Source organism: Mytilus edulis, chromosome 9 (assembly GCF_963676685.1).
Source record: "Mytilus edulis chromosome 9, xbMytEdul2.2, whole genome shotgun sequence".
Lineage (NCBI taxonomy): Eukaryota > Metazoa > Mollusca > Bivalvia > Mytilida > Mytilidae > Mytilus > Mytilus edulis.
In genome coordinates, this window is record NC_092352.1 from 20,859,209 (window position 1) to 20,879,475 (window position 20,267).

The 20,267-nt window shown below is 31.2% G+C and overlaps 3 protein-coding genes across 9 annotated transcripts in view; 2 read left to right on the top strand and 1 right to left on the bottom strand.

Moving 5' to 3' along the window:
* Window positions 1-3,580, top strand: part of LOC139489631 (V-type proton ATPase 116 kDa subunit a 1-like) — a 37,960-nt gene extending 34,380 nt beyond the window's left edge. For all 4 annotated transcript variants that reach the window (XM_071276253.1, XM_071276254.1, XM_071276255.1 and 1 more), the window contains 2 exons: window positions 1,079-1,253; window positions 2,755-3,580. In XM_071276253.1, the coding sequence (XP_071132354.1) occupies window positions 1,079-1,253; window positions 2,755-2,848 (269 nt within the window). In that variant the 3' untranslated portion in view covers window positions 2,849-3,580. The remainder of the gene's footprint in view (window positions 1-1,078; window positions 1,254-2,754) is intronic.
* The window catches only part of LOC139489648 (leucine-rich melanocyte differentiation-associated protein-like), a 511,226-nt gene that overhangs the window by 127,990 nt on the left and 362,969 nt on the right, over window positions 1-20,267 (top strand). The gene's annotated exons all lie outside the window — the stretch shown is intronic.
* LOC139489636 (COP9 signalosome complex subunit 1-like) overlaps window positions 11,323-20,267 on the bottom strand; it is a 29,780-nt gene continuing 20,835 nt past the window's right edge. For 2 of the 4 annotated variants that reach the window (XM_071276264.1, XM_071276263.1), the window contains exons 6-13: window positions 17,809-17,886; window positions 17,288-17,526; window positions 16,686-16,791; window positions 15,523-15,603; window positions 14,578-14,715; window positions 13,870-13,956; window positions 12,388-12,435; window positions 11,323-11,621 (exon numbers count right to left, since the gene is read on the bottom strand). In XM_071276264.1, the coding sequence (XP_071132365.1) occupies window positions 11,547-11,621; window positions 12,388-12,435; window positions 13,870-13,956; window positions 14,578-14,715; window positions 15,523-15,603; window positions 16,686-16,791; window positions 17,288-17,526; window positions 17,809-17,886 (852 nt within the window). In that variant the 3' untranslated portion in view covers window positions 11,323-11,546. Of the gene's footprint in view, window positions 11,639-12,387; window positions 12,436-13,869; window positions 13,957-14,577; window positions 14,716-15,522; window positions 15,604-16,685; window positions 16,792-17,287; window positions 17,527-17,808; window positions 17,887-20,267 lie in introns of all 4 variants that reach the window. The other 2 variants (XM_071276266.1, XM_071276265.1) reach the window with 1 other exon arrangement.

Here is a 20,267-nt window from a genome sequence, read left to right on the forward strand (position 1 = left end):
CAATGAGACAAATATGCATCAAAGAACCAAAACTATTTGGCTTAGATTCAGATGTTATATCTGGGAAGGGCAACTAGACTACTCGTCGGCTATTTTTTTGAAAATCGGACTGGTGTCAAGTCTAGTTATGTACAAATCAGGATTCATTAATGCCTCATTCACACGTACATTTAATTCAAATTGAATTCGAATCGAATGTGAATCCAATTTGCTAATCACGTTCACACACTTTTCTTTTTTAATTCGAATTGATTTGAATTCGCTAATCGCGTTCATACACTTTTAATTCGAATTGATTCAGTACGCTAATTCTTATTATCCAATTCGCTAATTCAAATTATCCAATTCATATTAGAAATACATTTTTGTAAATACAAGTTAACGTCGTTTGGACAGTTTAGCGAATTTGATGCGCTTTGCAAATCGAATTAGAATTGACGTTAGGACGTAGAATGTTTCAAATGAGAATCAAACTAATTCCAATTACATGTGAACTCAGCATCATATCACCTTATCAAGATATCTTAAAGAATACATTTTCATCATTGGACATTGATCAGCCACCAATCAATCATTGTACGTAACATGTAAAACTTTCATATTTCCTGGTGTACATAATATCACATAACAAAGTAGATTTTAGATCATTTCGAAACAGAAGAAAGAATATACTGTGGATTCATTTATTTTCGTGGATTGAGGAAAGCTTGCCTTTTCATGGACATGTAATTTCGTGGTTCTGCCAAATTCTTCATACAACATGTACAATCTGATTGTAAATGTGTGTGTAATTCGTTGAACATTCAAATTCGTGTTTAACCTGTATCCACAAAAACCATGAAAATTAGTATCCAACAAATAATACTGAATCCACAGTAATTAAATTAGCTTATCACACTATTCCTTATTTTTGAAGAACACTATATATGTCTGATATTTAAAAAAAAATAGATGGTAGGGTTATTATTTCCTTTACAAAAACATTGTCAACCAAGGTGATGTCGAGAAACAAACAAAAACCAGACAGTATTATCAGTTTATCAATCCTATAGCCATTTATTTTCTTTCTTTTTTGTAGAGTTGTCAGAAGTATTGTGGACCATGTTGCTTCGTCTTTCTTTGAAGATGGACATTCCTTATGGTGGATCAGTTATTATATTCTTTGTGTTTGGTGCCTTTGCCTGTATTACTATAGCAGTACTACTGGTCATGGAAGGGTTGTCTGCCTTCCTGCATACCCTACGTTTACATTGGTAAGACTTAGGGCATGTAAAGGTTGTTGACAAATTTGCATACCTTACTTTTACATGTGGTTTTTTGTTGAGCCTGCGAGTTTTGTCGCAGAAAGCTCGACATAGGGATAGTGATACGGTGGCGGCGGCGTTAGCTTACTTCTTAAAAGCTTTATATTTCAGAAGGTGGAAGACCTGGATGCTTCATACTTTGTATATGGATGCCTCATGTTATGAAGTTTCTGTCAGTCATATGTCCAATGTCCTTGACCTCATTTTCATGGCTCAGTGACTTCTTAAAATAAAGTTCAGATTTTTTGTAATGTTAAATTCTCTCTTATCATAAGTAATAGGATAACTTTATTTGTTATGTGCGTACCTTGCAAGGTCCTCGTGCACGTCAGACAATTTTCACTTGACCTCCACCTCATTTCATGGATTAGGGAATAAGGTTAAGTTTTGGTGGTCAAGTCCATATCTCAGATACTATAAGCAATAGGTCGAGTATATTCAGTGTATGGAAGGACTGTAAGGTGTACATGTCCAACTGGCAGGTGTCATCTGACCTTGACCTCATTTTCATGGTTCAAAGGTTATACGGTAGTTGATATTTTGAGTTTTGGTCTGTTTTTCTTATACTGTATGCGATAGGTCTACTATATTTGGTGTATGGAATGATTGTAAGGGGTACATATCTAGCTGGTACTGGTCATCTGACCTTGACCTCATTTTCATGGTAACTCAGTGGTCAAAGTTAAGTTTTTGAGTTTTGGTCTTTTTTTCTAATACTATATGCAATAGGTCAACTATATTTGGTGTATGGAAATATTTTATGATCTATATGTCAGTCGTGCAGGTTTTATTTGACCTTGACCTCATTTACACTGTTCATTGCTTAGTGTTTAACTTTTGTGTTTTGGTGTGTTTTTCTTAAACTATAAGCAATAGGTCAACTATATTTGTTGTATGGAAGAATTGTTAGCTGTACATGTTTGCCTGGCATGATTCATCTGACGTTGACCTCATTTTCATGGTTCATTGATAAATGATTAGTTTTTTTGGTTAATGTTGAGTTTATGCGACAGTTGTAATAAAGCTTTATATTTAGGACTATCAACATAATATCAATGATTAGTAAAGAAGGCGAGACATTTCAGCGTGTGCACTCTTGTTATTCATGCTTTTAATTATGTATGCCAGTAGTATGCATTTTTCATGAGAGCCTGTTAAATATGGTGAAAACAGAAGTTGAGATTGAGATTATTGGACTTCCAAAAAAACAAGTGCACATGCTTAAATGTCTCCCCTGCTGATGTTAAATAAATTTATTTTAAAAGTAATTTAGGTAAATGTTTAGGGCCTTGGTGGATGAGTTTATTACTGTTGTCTAAGTATTAAGAAAAAATATTAACTGGTTAAGTTTTTTTAACAAAATTTCATTTTAGAATAATCAATATCTATGCCATGTATTGTATGAACAAATTTTTACATTTCAATTGAGCTCTTACCTTTTATTTTTCAGGGTTGAATTTAACAGTAAGTTTTATAGTGGTCAAGGATATGGTTTCATTCCGTTCAGCTTCAAATCACTGATGGAACCAACACTGGATGATTAGTGCAAGGCTTACATACATGACTATATATATATATCTACTTATACATGGACATTAATACTAAGGAATTTTAGAAAAAAGGAAAAGTTACACAATGTCATTTGTCTTCCAGATGTATTTTTAGATGTATTTACCAGGGTATCTTGAAAATATTGTATTTATTTTTTCAGTTAACAAAATTATGAACAAAATTTACATATATACAAAAATTTGATTCATTTTGTTGATAGAATTTAGTTGTTTTTTTTAAAGTTTAAATACCAGGGAATATGATCAAAAGGGTACATATTTTTTTTTAAAGTTTTAATCATGTTAAAATCAGGGTACATGAATAAAGGGTTCATCATAATGTCATTGCTTTCGCATTAGAAAAGGTTTAGTTGAAAACTAGAAATATGATATATAGTAATATATTCCTTACTAAGTACTGCAAGTGATGTATACAGATTTTATAAATTTTTACTGAGTTTGTCTTCTTCTAAAAACAGTCCTGTAAAAAACAATGAATGGAGGTGTTTAAACAGATTTAAAAAAATTTCAAAATATTTTTTTTTTTAAATCAGATGTTCAATTTTTTATTTACTTCATTTCTTACGGTTACTTTATATTATATTTGACATGCATATTTAGAAAAACAAATGTTAAACCAATTATCATTGAACAATACTTTAAAGAATTATACTGTAGACTTAACATTCCTAGTTTATTAGTTTCTCTAATAAAATAATTCATTAGGTAGCTTTGTTTAGTTATATTTTCTTTCCAAATGAAATTTCTTTTAGAGAAAGTTAAAAGCAGTTTAAACACAGAATATAGTTTAGTGGTTGTGGTTGGTTCATGTTTGTCATATTTGTTTTGTCACAAATTAGGCTGTAAGTTTTCTTAAATAAATTGTTTCATATTTTCCATGTCAGGGCCGTTTATAGTCTCTCTTCAATATGGATTTTCTCATGATTGAAGGTTGTACAGTTGCCTCAAGTTTCTAACATCAACATCATTTGAACTTGGGTCGAAAATTGTCTCATAGGCAATCATACCTTATCTCCTTATCATGTATATGGTACACAAAATTTGATTGTGTAATAAAGGGACACCTTTTTGTCTGTACCATACATTTCTTGCTCCATGCCACCAGCTTACAATAGTTGAAGTTTGTTGTTGATAGATTTTCACAAGTTTTATAAATAGCATTGTGTGAAGAAATTCAGGTCACTCTAGGCTTTGTTGAGCCTGCGAATTTTGTTGCAGAAAGCTCAACATAGAGATAGTGATCCGGCAGTAACAGTGTTAGCTAACTTCTTATAAGCTTTATATTCTAGAACCTAGAAGAATTGGATGCTTCATACTTTGTATATAGATGCCTTATGTTACGAAGTTTCTGTATGTCATATGTCCATTGTCCTTGACCTCATTTTCATGGTTCAATGACTACTTGAGTAATTTGATAACTATATTTAATATGTGCATATACTTTGCAAGGTCCTCATGTCCGACAGACAGTTTTTATTTGACCATGACCTCATTTCATATACCAGTGAACAAGGTTAAGTTTTCTTGGTCAAGACCATACATTAGATACACAAGTAGGTCTACTATATTTGGTACATGTATATGGAATGATTGTAAGGTGTTTATGTCCAACTGGTAGGTTCATGAGGTTTCATGGTTCAGTGGTCAAAGTTTTTGACTTAATGACTTTTTATGCCCCATTTATGGGCATAATGTTTTCTTGTCTGTGCGGCTGTTCGTCTGTCCCGATTCAGGTTAGTTTTAGGTCAAGGAAGTTTTTGATGAATCTGAAGTCAAATCAACATATACATGTTCCTTATGATATGATCTCTCTAATTTTAATGCCAAATTAGAGTTTTTATCCCATTTTCAAGGTCCACTGAACATAGAAAATGATAATAACGGATGGGGCATCCGTGTGCTAGGGACACATTCTTGTTTTCTAATACTTTATGCAATTGGTCAGCTATATTTGGTGTATGGAAATATTTTATGATGAACATGTCTGTCTCATAGGTTTTATTTGACTTTGACCTCATTTTAACTGTTCATTTCTCAGTGTAAATTTTTTTGTGTTTTGGTCTATTTTTCTTTAATTATAAGCAAAGATACAACTATATTTGTAGTATGGAAGGATTTTAAGGTGTATATGTCTGTCTGGCAGGTATCATCTGACCTTGGCCTCATTTTCATGGTTCATTAGTCAATGTTAAGCTTTCATGGTTATTAAATATAGGAATATGTGGTATGAGTGCCAATGAGATAACTGTCCAAGTCACAATTTATAAGAGTAAACCATTAAAGGTCAAGGTACGGTCTTCAACTCAGAGCCTAGGTTCACACTGAACAGCAAACTATTAAGTTTGTTTCTTAGATACTATAAGCAATAGGTCAACTACATGCATATTTAATGCATAGATTGATGTAAGGTCTTATAAGCAATAGGTCGACAATATTTGTTTTATTGAGTACATGTCTGCCTGGAATGGTTTATCTAACCTTGACCCCATTTTCATGGTTTACAAGTCAATGTTTAGTTTACTTGGTTAAGTCTGTTTCTTAGAAACTATAATCAATACAGGTAGTGTATTAGATGATTGTAGGGTGTACATGTATTTTTTGTTTGGATTATATGACCTTGATCTTATTTCCTTTGATCATGTTAAGTTTATTTGATAGTTGTAGTAAAGCTTTATGTTGAGGAGTATCAACATTATATCAATGACTAGTAAAGCAGGTGAGACATTTAGGTGTGTGCACTCTTGTTGCATTGATAGTAGTTTAATATGGAATAGTGGGGAAAACTTGGAATTGTATTCTAGATGGTTATGAAGAAGCATCCTTAAAGGTCCATGATGGTTTGAAAAAATGGTTAATAATGTTTTAAAAACTTTATTTGTAGACTGTCTCTAGATAATAACACTAAAGAAACGAAGTGCATTTATCAGCAAAATATAGCTGTCAAATCGACAGCAAACTGGGTTTTCCTTTTTGGAAGGTGCTTGCATGCTTTTTTGACCTGCTACATTCTATGTCTTTTTTTCAAATCCATCAAGGATGTTTTTGATATCAGTAACAGCATATTAAAATCTTAAGAGGTAAAAATATCCATATGGAAGTGCTGACCAGGGAAACTTGAGATACCATTCAGAAACCATTGGTTCAGGACATATAGACAGATTAAAGGACAGACAAATAAATTTCAAAATGTCATCAATTGTTTTAGCACAATCTATCTATATAATACATATAAAATAGATTAAGTTACCTCTTGTAAATTGTTTTTTCTAAGCATAAGTTTGATTAAATTAGGTCATCTTCAGATCTTTGGAATGAACTTATAAGAGCTGCTGTTTGAAAATATATAGATATGGTATGATTACCAATGAGATAACTATCATCCTGAGGACATGGATGTAACCAGGGGCTCCGCAGAGCGCAGCTTTATACGACCGCAGAGGTCGAACCCTGAACAGTTGGGGCAAGTATGGACAAAACATTCAAGCGTGATACAGCTCTGAATTTGGATTGTGATCAAATTTTTGACATTACATGGGTTTTTTTTACACAAAACAAATGTCAAGATTTTACAAATCAATTAAAGATTTCTTCTTCAAACTTTTTAAATCTAAAATTAAATAGTTGACACAGGTTAGCATAGGTTTCTGACACAGAATGAATGTGGTCTAATGAACTTAAAAGGTTTTTTTTGCCTTTGAGCAATTCACTATGCTGTTGAATATTAATCCTCTCAAAAAAATGTTTGAAGAAATTTTGTTTTTATTTATGAAATCTGAAATGAGAAAAATTTAACCCCCCCCCCCCCTTTTTTTTCACATCCCATACATTTACATAAAGTTATTGGCAAATAAAAATAGAAAATGACATCATAGTCATGTCTGGCAAATTTCCAACATATATTATCAACTACTATTCTATACAAAGAAAGATAACTCCAATTGAAAATTAATTGCTATTGCACAATATTGTGCAATTAGATATTTCTTGCTATTGTGCAATACTGTGCAATTGAAAATTTCTTGCTATTGCACAATACTTGATATGGAATCCTGATTAGGACCAACTTGAAAACTGGGCCCATAATCAAAAATCAAAGTACATATTTAGATAAAGCATATCAAATAAGCCCAAGAATTTAATTTTTATACGACCGCAAAATTTGAAAAATTTTTCGTCGTATATTGCTATCACGTTGGCGTCGTCGTCTGCGTCATCCTCGTCGTCTGCGTCGTCCGAATACTTTTAGTTTTCGCACTCTAACTTTAGTAAAAGTGAATGGAAATCTATGAAATTTTAACACAAGTTTTATGTCCACAAAAGGAAGGTTGGTATTGATATTGGGAGTTTTGGTCCCAACATTTTAGGAATTAGGGGTCAAAAAGGGCCCAAATAAGCATTTTCTTGGTTTTCGCACTATAACTTTAGTTTAAGTTAATAGAAATCTTTGAAATTTTGACACAAGGTTTATGACCACAAAAGAACGGTTGGGATTGATTTTGGGAGTTTTGGTTTCAACAGTTTAGGAATTAGGGGCCAAAAAAGGGTCCAAATAAGCATTATTCTTGGTTTTCGCACAATAACTTTAGTTTAAGTAAATAGAAATCAATGAAATTTAAACACAATGTTAATGACTACAAAAGGAAGGTTGGTATTGATTTTGGGAGTTTAGGTCCCAACAGTTTAGGAATTAGGGGCCAAAAAGGGACCCAAATAAGCATTTTTCTTGGTTTTCGCACCATAACGTTAGTATAAGTAAATAGAAATCCATGAAATTTAAACACAAGGTTTATGACCATAAAAGGAAGGTTGGTATTGATTTTGGGAGTTTTGGTCCAAACAGAATAAGGGGCCCAAAGGGTCCAAAATTAAACTTTGTTTGATTTCAACAAAATTGAATAATTGGGGTTCTTTGATATGCTGAATCTAACTGTCATGACTGTGTATGTAGATTCTTCACTTTTGGTCCCGTTTTCAAATTGGTCTACATTAAGGTCCAAAGGGTCCAAAATTAAACTTAGTTTGATTTTGACAAAAAATGAATCAGTTAGGTTCTTTGATATGCTGAATCTAAAAATGTACTTAGATTCTTGATTATTGGCCCAGTTTTCAAGTTGGTCCAAATCGGGGTCCGAAATTAAACTTTGTTTGATTTCATCAAAAATTGAATAAATGGGGTTCTTTGATATACCAAATCTAACTGTGTATGTAGATTCTTCATTTTTGGTCCTGTTTTCAAATTGGTCTACACTAAAGTCCAAAGGGTCCAAAATTAAACTTAGTCTGATTTTAACAAAAATTGAAATCTTGGGGTTCTTTGATATGCTGAATCCAAAAATGTACTTATTTTTATTATGGGTCCAGTTTTTAAGTTGGTCCAAATCAGGATCTAAAATTATTATATTAAGTATTGTGCAATAGCAAGTCTTTTCAATTGCACAGTATTGCGCAATGGCAAGAAACATCTAATTGCACAATATTGTGAAATAGCAAATTTTTTTTTAATTAGAGTTATCTTTCTTTGTCCAGAATAGTAAGCAAGAAATATCTAATTGCAAAATATTGTGCAATAGCAAGATTTTTTTTTAATTGGAGTTATCTTTCTTTGTCCAGAATCAACTTAAATCTTTGTTATATACAATATACAATGTATATTCACTTTTTACTACCAACTGATAAATTAAAATAATCTTTACCATTCAGTGATAACAAGCAGTTATTTTACATCTTAATATTTTATGATGTATTTAAATGAGTAGTTATTGTTGCAAACTCCATTAGAAATTTTAATTGAGATTAGTTTTGGAATAAGGGAAAGGGGGATGTGATTAAAAAAATTGGGTTCAATTTTTCTCATTTGAAATTTCATAAATAAAAAAGAAAATTTCTTCAAACATTTTTTTGAGAGGATTAATATTCAACAGCATAGTGAATTGCTCTAAGAGAAAACAAAACTTTTAAGTTCATTAGAACACATTCATTCTGTGTCAGAAACCTATGCTGTGTCAACTATTTAATCACAATCCAAATTTAGAGCTGAATCCAGCTTGAATGTTGTGTCCATACTTGCCCCAACCGTTCAGGGTTCAACCTCTGCGGTCGTATAAAGCTACGCCCTGCGGAGCATCTGGTTGTTAAAATCAAACTCAGTTTAATTTTTGACCCTTTGGACCTTAATGTAGACCAATTTGAAAACTGGACCAAAAATTAAGAATCTACATACATAGTTAGATTCGGCATATCAAAGAACCCCAATTATTCAATTTTTGATGAAATCACACAAAGTTCAATTTGGACCCTTTGGGCCCCTTATTCCTAAACTGTTAGGACCAAAACTCCCAAAATCAAACCCAACCTTCCTTTTATGGTCATAAACCTTGTGTTTAAATTTCATAGATTTCTATTTACTTATACTAAAGTTATGGTGCAAAAACCAAAAATAATGCTTAGTTGGGCCCCTTTTTGGCCCGTAATTCATAAACTGTTGTGACCTCAACTCCAAAAATCAATCCCAACCTTCCTTTTGTGGTCATAAACCTTGTGTTAAAATTTCATTGATTTCTATTTACTTATACTAAAGTTATTGTGCGAAAACCAAGAATAATGCTTATTTGGGCCCTTTTTTGGCCCTTAATTCCTAAACTATTGGAACCAAAACTCCCAAAATCAATCCCAACCTTCCTTTTGTGGTCATAAACCTTGTGTCAAAATTTCATAGATTTCTATTCACTTAAACTAAAGTTATAGTGTGAAAACCAAGAAAATGCTTATTTGGCCCTAAAATTTCATTGATTTCTATTCACTTTTACCAAAGTTAGAGTGCGAAAACTAAAAGTATTCGGACGACGACGACGACGACGACGCCAACGTGATAGCAATATACGACCAAAAAATTTAAATTTTTGCGGTCGTAAAAAAACAACAAAAGGCCACCTACCATATGTCCTTCAACACTGAATAAAACATGTAAAGTGGTCATTTAATCGCAGATTCTAAACATCAAATTAAGTAGACTTGTTCAGGTTTCAATTCAAAAGTAGTTGTCCAGCAGAATAAGATTCTGATGAATAAGTGTCCAGCAGAATAAGATTCTGATGAATAAGTGTCCAGCAGAATAAGATTCTGATGAATAAGTGTCCAGCAGAATAAGATTCTGATGAATAAGTGTCCAGCAGAATAAGATTCTGATGAATAAGTGTCCAGCAGAATAAGATTCTGATGAATAAGTGTCCAGCAGACTAAGATTCTGATGAACAAGTGGCAGAAAAATGCAAATAAATGAAATAAACTTTTTTGGCTGATGAGCTATTCTGTCCTGGTTAAAAAGACATTGCTGTGAGGCCTTTTTCAAAAGACTTGATGCTTACCAGTATTCAAGTATGCTAAGACAACACAAAATAACATAGGTGATCTATATGTGTCCATACACCTTGTGTCAGTTGAATGAATAAAATAATAATCTTACACAAATTATATCTTTATTTAACTTAAACCTCTTAAATTCAGTCTTGTATAAGATTGACATACATAAGAGATAAAATTCATAACTAAAATAATTGGAACTTGAAAGTTTCCAAATCTGGCATTCTACAATACAACCATCCTTCTGCCTGAAGCAATGTCTAAAACTGGAATATCAGATAAATAATCTTGTTGAAATTTTTTTATTCGTCAAAGGTTAATTTCTCATTTGTTTTTACTGATTTTCTTGTAAAGTACATAGCTAACATGACATGCCTAAAGCAAATAGTCTGTGAAAAATCTGATTGTTTTCCACAGAATTATGACATACTCATAAGATGTTATATATAAATGGAAAAGTACTAGAACAGAATATAAACTTGCAATAGCAGAAGGAGTGTTGCATTACAACAATTATTTAGATTTATTAAATGTCTCAATTACTGTGAATATCTAAAAACCTTTATCTGGTTCAGTTGCAAAAAGTACATTACATTATTTTCCTACATTCTCATTCATTCAGATTTTTTTTTTAAACTGATGCATGTGGAATTCATATTTATCTGTTTCTATGCTGGAAATGAATAGAATAATTTAAAACACAAAATTGAGAAATATTTTTTTCAAGGAAAATGTTATTTCTTAATTGGGCTAGAATTTTAGCTATTCATCTGTGAGATTGTAATGGTCCATTCTTTTTTTCCTGAAATGCTTAATACAAAACTGCACATTCAGTTTTGTAAAAACAAAACTGCACATTCAGTTTTGTAAAATATTTTGTGACAAATAAAGTTCAATAGACTAAAACAAACTTAAATCTACAATATTCTTGGAGTAAATTTCACTTAAGTTATAAAAAGGTTTCTAGGTATGGTCAGTAAATGAAATATAGACTATCGTTCCTGGTGTGTTTCTAATATAAAATGGGGTACAAATTTGACAATTTCATGAAGATACCTTAAATTGATGCTAAAATAAATGGCACTACATAAAATTAAGAATTTATTAGGATTTTCTGAGTACAGAACATGATTCATTAACCATACAATGACAACATGTGAAATCAGTAACATGTTTTAATGATCACTCATCACGGAATCTCTCGGAAGCTAAAGCTAGCACTTAATTATCCCCCTTTACGGTGGTAGCACTGTAGCAATCACATGGTCCTGAGTCCAATGTTTATCACAGAAACATTTATTTGACACATTTCTCAATTCCTTGCCGAGGATGCTGAACCCGGTGCTATTGACATTTCTCCACCTTGGCCTCCATCTCTGGGCGGACTCTGAATTATAACAAATTCTGTAAAGTTGTTGATATCTAATTATAAAGAATAAATCTACATCTGATATAACCCTTGTTTTCTACACATACCATAAGAGTTTAACGTTACAAATGCGACAATTAATTTATTAGTCTAAGATGTTAGTCTTCCATAATCAACAATAAAAAAAATTCTCATACAAAGCCAAAATAATGCCATAAATTCTTTTCACATTACCATTTCTGTAAACCTTGCCCTATCAAGCTTGTTATGTTACTTCAGTACACATAATATAAGAATGGCACATAAATAAAACATGAGAGGCACCGTAGTACAGGTTCTTAGCATAGAAATATGAAGATGTAAAATAACTAACAATTGTTTTCGGTCCTTAACTTTTTTGTGTTGATGCCACCTTAATGGCACATCTTTATAATTTTTATTTAGTCTGCACCTAAGCCACTAGTCTGATGCCCCAGCCTAGTAAAATTTTATTTGGTACTAGTGTTTGCAAATAATTGTTTATACATGCAAGAAGATTGTTAGAATATTGGTCTTAGGAATAGTAGATTTTGGTGATGACTAAATTTTCACAAGTTGATTAATGAAAACTCCTGAGTTGTCTAGTATCTTTTAGTTGTTTATGTTGCTGTTTCCTTGACATATAACCCATACCTTTTATTTACATTTGATATTATTATTAAAAACAAAATGTAATCAGTTAAACTATATTTGCTTTCGACCATTTCTCTCATCTTGCTAACTATATGACTATATTTGTACTCACTTTTACATGTACCTGGTTTTTCAGAATAGCTGATCGTAAAATCAAAGCCTGAAAAAAAATAAAAACATAATGCAGTGTATCAAGAGCACTGGATATCTATTTATTTAAGTGATATATTGTCCTCAACACAAATCACTGGTAATAAAATGAAGGTAAAAGTAGCAGGAAAATATAATAAAATTTACACACTAAATCATTTACAGTGCAACTTGCTTAATCCGATCCCGATTGATTTCTATAGTAATCTTTGTTGAAAAATCCTTGTGTATTCTGAAACCTGTCACTTCTGCAATCCGACACTGTTTTTTATTCCTGATGTTACAAGTTATACCTAATTAATTCAGTCTAATCTGACCCTTTGGTCTGTGCTAATCAATAAATTTAGATAATTAATTATCAAGTGTTAATGAGAATAATGATCACTGAACCATCAAACAAATTGAAATGATTTTGTACATAAAAATTTAAAGACTCGTTAACAGTAGCAAGGTAAGTTAATAAAAAATACTTTTTTTAAATGCAAGTTATTTTCAGTTTCTTAATCAAAATCATTCAAATATGATACAACATGGCTACAACACCTTATGTAAATAGTTATCAAAGGTACAAGGATTATAATTTATTATTATATAGATGATAGTGATTTATATGAATTTCCCATTGTAATAAATTCCGATAATCTCACATGTGAAATAACTCGCCAGACCCACGTTTCGTCTACATAAGACTTATCAGTGACGCTCATATCAAAATATATATAAAGCCAAACAAGTTCAAAGTTGAATAGCATTGAGGATCCAGTCAAGATATTTTAGGAAAATGACTCTGGTTCGCCTTCACTAAAATGGACGAACAGATTTAAGCTTTACCTTGGACAGTTAAATTTGAGTACTACTATAAAACTACAAAATTATCACAAAAATAAATTTGTGAGAAGAGTGGAATCGAGGTTGCAACAGTGTTGGATGTTTTAAAAAAGGATTTTATAACAAGCAGTATCATACTATGTCAATATTTCTGCAGGAAAAAGTTGTGTTGTTCAAAAGTGAAACCTGAGTATTCTAACACCATGTGCAATCAGACACAATTTGCTGGTCCTTTAGTTTTGGATTAGACAGGTTCCACCAGCAATTTTCAAAAAAAATATTAAGTTTTACATAATTCACTCACAGATGTTATATATAATATATTTTCTCCTTGTTGGTTCTCATTTACCCCACTCCTACTTTTTTTATCAATATGACCTAACAATGTGAAGGTAAATATTAAAATATATTTGGAATATTTACTTTATTGCAATGCAGGAACTTTTTTTCTACATAAGAGGTGTTTGCTTGTAAAAGAGACTTTAGATTTAAGATGCTAAAACTTAATTTGACTTCAACCAATTCAATAAATCTTCCCCAACCAACTTAATTTTATAGGAATATAGACAACGCCAATCATACACTATTGCTTTGCCTTAACTACAAGATTGTATACCTTTGTTCTTCGTTGATATTCTTTACCCATAGCTAAAGATTTTTCGAATGTGCTACTTCGCTGATCAGTATCTTTGGCATATAGAATCTGAAATTGGTGACAAATCAATAATTAACACAGAATTTATTTAACTAAAATTATTTTTTACACAAAAATATACCTTTAGACTCTCAACATAATCACTGACACTTCCCTAGATTTAATTCATGTATAACATACAATAACATATACTACAGACATATCATTTTTCAAATTAAGAAAATAACTCTTTTATTATGCGATTTAAAATGCCCCAAGCAAGAGTGAGTCTTGTGAAAGTATGTGAATAAGTCATAGATTTCATATTATAAACTGTTATTGTTGTGACCTGTTATTTATCTATTACAAGAAAATATATCTTACAGAGTGTGATATGAAAATTGCACTAATTTCATTTGCTTATCCAGCATCATGAGAAAATATAACGTTTCTATTGCCTATTCATAAGTTCATTGATGACTTTCAAAGGTTAAGACGATGTACATTTCCTCCATGGCAACGGAAATATGTGATTTCTTCAATAATATAAACAAAACACTCACACTTTTCACCTAAATATCTCTTTTCCGTCAAATTTTAATTGTTTCAAGTGTTCAAAGTTTTTAATTGTCTGAAGAATAAGTTTTATATGAATCTCAAGATTAACTTATCATCCCAACTTAGACTTACTTTATTATGTGAATCTATCCTAGCATTTATCTGACCATCTAATATTAATTGCATCAATTCATCTTCTAAATCAGTTATAGTTGTATTGAATGCCTCCGCCATCTTCCTCATGTCAGCCGATAAATAAGGACTAAAATACTAAAAGTAAAAGATACTCAATAAACATCTTTATTCATTTGAATAAAAACCTGACAATTAGCAGTTAATACACAATTCAACTGAACATAATATGTTGATCAATACTGTGTTCAGTATTTACTTTTAAATGTTTCTCTAAATTTTGATCATTTTGATTAATCTATTGGTCTATTGCTTCGTGATCCTTCTAGATGCTCTAACCCTTGTGTTTGTCTTTGTTATATATTTTGTTGTGATGTTTTGTGTTGGAAAAGATTTTCTATTTAATTCTTATAATCATTGACATTCAGTTCATAATACTCTCCATGAGATGTAAGCTTACATTTATTAATGCAATCAATCTAGTGTGCTTTTGTTGTTGTAATTTGGGGTGGGTGGGATGGGGAGTGGTCAAGGTTAATTATTTGGAATAACTTTTCGATTGTATATACCAAATATCTTTCTATTTTCTTCCTTTACAATTATTGAGGTTCAAAACAGGAGATATCAAATTCACCATCTTAAACTGTATATTTCTTTTAACCAATAGAGAAACAAATTAAACTACTTGGCCAGTTTACCAGATATATATATATATATATTCACACTAGTTACCTTTACATATGCATGCAATATGTTTCAAATAATAAATGTAACTTTTGCAATTAAGGATCTATGATGGAAGATTCTATTTTAATGTGTTATTTCATGTTATTATATCACGTCTTACAATCATGACAGAACGTATAGTCATGTCACGTCTTACAATCAGAATTTATAGTTATGTCACGTCTTACAATCATGAAAGAATGTATAGTCATATCCTACCTGACATAAAGCTCTGTTTCGTATCTGTGTATAAAGTGTATTCACATGTGATGCTAGGTACATATCTAGTAGTAAAGTATCCTGCAAACAAACAAACAAAATCTAGTATATTATCTTTATGACATCCTTCAATAATCTGCTTTTAAAACTATGTTTAAGAATTTCAAAGCCAAGAATTGAAGAACTATGTAGGAAATATATCAGTAACATTGGATCACCCTCTTTGATATTCAACACTAACACTATCTGTATGATAAATAAACTGTTTACATTTGTATGTAATTTTGGTATTAAATGCAACTGTCTAAATAAAACTTGCAATACTTTTAACATTAATCGTACATAAGCATTTTTTTTTTTAAATCAATAGTTTGAACAGCAATTATGACAGAACAGTAATGATAGACAAATCTTCACTAACATCAGTAATTATTTCATGCATTTTCAAAATGATAACTTGAGAAATAATTTATCTAGCTTTATACAAGATATGGTTCACTAAGTACAATTTTTTATTTGCTAATTTGGAAGTCACCCTATTATTTTAACTTCCAGTCAACAAATCTTTGCTCTTTCTTTAATATACTGATGTGTATATCAGCAGAGTAAAAATATCAATTTCATATCAAAGCATTGACTTAGAAATGTATTAACCAATACCTTACATTATAGAGGTGAACATACCTCACACTGTTGTAGGCTGTATGGTGACCTATAGTTCCTAATTTCTGTGTTATTTAGTTTCTTGTGAAAAGTTGTCTCATTGGCAATCATACTGTATCTTCATTTTATATTTATCAAGACCACAAAGATTGAATTAAACTAATTAGCATGCATGATGCATCTCATTATTCATTTCAGGTGGTACCCAACACTTTCACTAAAATTAATTTGGCTCGTTTAATTTTCATAAAATTTGACAATGTATTTACTTTGACCCTTTAGCAAAAATATAAAAATTTTGAAAATTTTGAACTAACCGTTTTGTCAGAAAAATTACACTGGTTATATAGCAGTTTGACAAACACCAATTTTGATCATTGAGAAGCTTAATATTCCCTTTACAACACATTTTAATTAAAACGTTTAGCTGACTTTACAGAGTTATCTCCCTGTAGTGTTAGGTACCACCTTAAATACATTCTGACATCATATTTTCTTACCTTTATTTCTGTTAAAAGTCGTAAACACTGTGCATAACTAGATTCATAAAATTTGTGTATAATATCTCTAAGTTGTGGCTCTAATTCTAAGAACAATTTAAATGACCTGAAATAAAAGAAATATTGATAATATATTATTTTCAACATTAAACTACTATTTTTGGGTCTAAAAGAAACTTTGATTTTTGTTTTGTTTTGTACTCTTTAGGCAAAGTTACATTATTTACCTATGACAACACATTGTATATTTTATTACCATTACAATCATTAAGTCACAATATTAAATAAAAAATCAAATGTAAATGACTCACTGCCTAAATTCAAACTGTGTCTGTGTGTTGTTGTTCTAAGCATTGTGTAAAAGTATAAAAGGGACATAACTCCAGAACAGCAAATAACTCACTGCCTAAATTTGAACTCTGTCTGCAAGTTTTGGTTCTCAGCGTTGTGTTTTAGTTTAATTAAATTTGGATAAGAAAAACTTAAGAGGGCTGAAATGAATATAGAATGGATGGAAAGAAGGACAGACAATCCAGGATATTACTTAATGCCTTCATTGCCTACGGCAGAAGCATAAATCTGTTATTCTATACAATACATACCCACTAGATATAACATTTTTCTGTAATTCTGACCTATCAAAAGATGCTAACGCGCACAATGCACCATAAGTGGCTACACTACTAGGTGATAATAACTCGGGGAAATCACAATAATCAAAGTTCGCTTGAAGGAAATATTTGGCTGCTGATTTGTATTTCTTTGTAGCCAGATCTGCTAGTCCTGCAGCACACTTTAATTTTGTTAACACTGATTGTCCACCATCTTTAGCATGTGCATGCTGGAAAAAATAAAAGAATTTTTTTTGATGACTTATTCATTAAATAGGTAGTTACAGGAGGCAAAGAATTTGACACTTCATAATTTCATTGTAGATAAAATGCAGAACTCAGAAAAAAACAGTTGTTTGCAAAAAATAAATCAAACACTTATATAGAATAGATCTGATAGTGTACAATGGTTCTACATCTTCACAAATTATTATAATTACTAGACATGTCATCAAGTGACTAACAGCTTTTTTCTTTCTTTCTTTGCATATTATTTACTATTACATACTAACCTCTGTCATTTCTGGGGTGCTCTCTGCTTTGTTCACATAACTCTGTACATGGGACCAGTTCTGTAAGTATACACTAACCTGTGGAAAGAAAATGATTAAATGATATGTTTGTACAAATGTATGGTGTTATCAAAGGTGATCATATTAAATAAACAACCTAACATCCCATACTTTTCATACTCCTTTGCTAGTGCAGACTAGAGCTCAGTGTAGTGGTTGTTGCATTTGCAAATCTGGAATTTTTTTTTCTATTTTCTATTCCCAAGTCACAGTAAATAGATCATGTCAGACAGTATTTTAAGATTTTGCATTTAACTGCAGTATGTAAAAATGTGAACTGACGATCTAATACTATTTTCTGAAATATGTTTGAATAAATTGTTTTAAAATAGATGTAGATTTCTATAGAAAGCATGTGTAATTTAAGAAAAACATTCTTGAAATCATATAACTTCTTGAAACCAATGAATAGATCATTGTTGCTGAATAATTGTTTTGTTTGATTGGTCTAGTAATAAGATGGTCAACAACTTGGTAATTGAAATAAAAGATCACACTGACAACATTACAAATCAGTTGAATTAGCATGTCTATTTATAGTCTGGATTTTAATATTTGTGTTTTTAATTTATGAAATCACACACTGAATTAAGTGTACATATTTCTCTGCTTGCTTTCACTGGCAGACCTATTTGGAAAATCACCGTGATTTTTGTAAAAAATTCGGTGTTTTTTTGCCAATCTGCGCGGAACGGATAATAAATAGAGGTTCATCGTAAATTTTCCGTTTTACAGAATATTTTGCGGTTCTCCGGAGATTTTCCGTGTCTCAGGGAATTATCCGTTTGTCCGATAAAACGGGTGTGTATTGAGTCATTGATAGAACCAGTGATGCGTGAGCGACGGTTATTAAAAGGTCGGTTGTATAATCCGTTATGCGTGAGCGACGTTCAATCATTAATTGATCGTTGTATAATCCGTTAAGTGTGAGGGACGGTTGTATTGAGGTACAGATTGTGATATATGTAGAAGTTTACAGAACTACTAGTATCATTAATCGATTGAGATATAAGGAATTTTCAAAAATTTATCACATAATGTTTCTGTAAATTTAGAGAGAAACAGATTATATATTTCTCGGGGTTAAAGGTTTACTTTTATGATGGAAAAATACATGTGTATTTCTGAGGACGCAGATCATTTAAACTTCATTGGCAAATAGGAATTTATAAAACGGTCTTGATCACCTGCTGATCTATTAATCTTTCAGAATGAAATGCACATTTATACCTCTTGGGGTTGAAGGCATATATTAGCAAAATTAACAATATGCTACGATGAGATTATAACAAGTTGCGAATTTTAGTCCGAATGTGTATATATATATGAGCATATGAGCATATGGACATACATTCATCTTTATAATTAATCAGTTCATCTGTCATTTGTTTTATTAAATTACTTTTCAATTGTGGTATAAATACAATTTTATCATTGTGTAAGACGATTTGAGAATAATACTTTCATCGTAAATACTTCAGAAATTATAATTGATTCAAGAACCGTTTATTGGAACAAAAATAAAATGAACGGCCTGGAGGAAGTTCTAACCTTAGTTGATATCAGGGGTCAATTGGTATAGCAGTATGTTACGTAATACAACGATCGTCGATGCATAATATGCATATGTATGTATATAGTATGCATGCAACTGGATTTCGACAACTCGTGGGTTGTCTTTTAGACAAAGAAGTTCCATTTTAAAGATATGAAAGTACGTCAATGCACGTCTTGTAAACTAATCTGTTACTTTTTGAAATATAAATAAGTTATATTTAAAAGTCTTAGATTGGATGGTTATTTCACACGTATCAAAGTTCTTCTGTCATCATTACTGTTTTTCAATTATCTTTTGAGAGTTCGATCTTAAAACTAAGTTCGTCCTTACATTTATGGAATATTTGCCACTGGAAGTTAAACAACCAACAATCAATCATCTTATTACAAAATTTAAAATATGCCTGAGCGATAATATTCTTTTAAATTTTAATGTGAAAGACAGTTTCTCCATTTATAAGAAGGCACTTCCAGGTTGAATGTTAAGTGTATCTACATCCCGGGATTGAGATTTATTTACTATACTAGCAAAAAAAAAAAAAAAAAAAAGAAATGATGATACGTTTTTTTTTAATAATTAAATAATTAACGTTAAAAATATATGTAATTAACTTGATCTTAAACTTGACCTCGCTCATAATAGAGAATGTTAAAAATCAATTGTGTCGACTGCACGGGATTGTCCAACGGCGGGAAATACCCTGTAACTATAAACACAGGTGATGTTACTGACCGATTGTGGAATGTCAACTCAGGGTTAAAGTGATGTGTAATGATTGTGCGCTTGAAAGTTGAGGCTCTAGTAGGTTCATTTCAATTGATAATCGAAAATCTAAAATCAT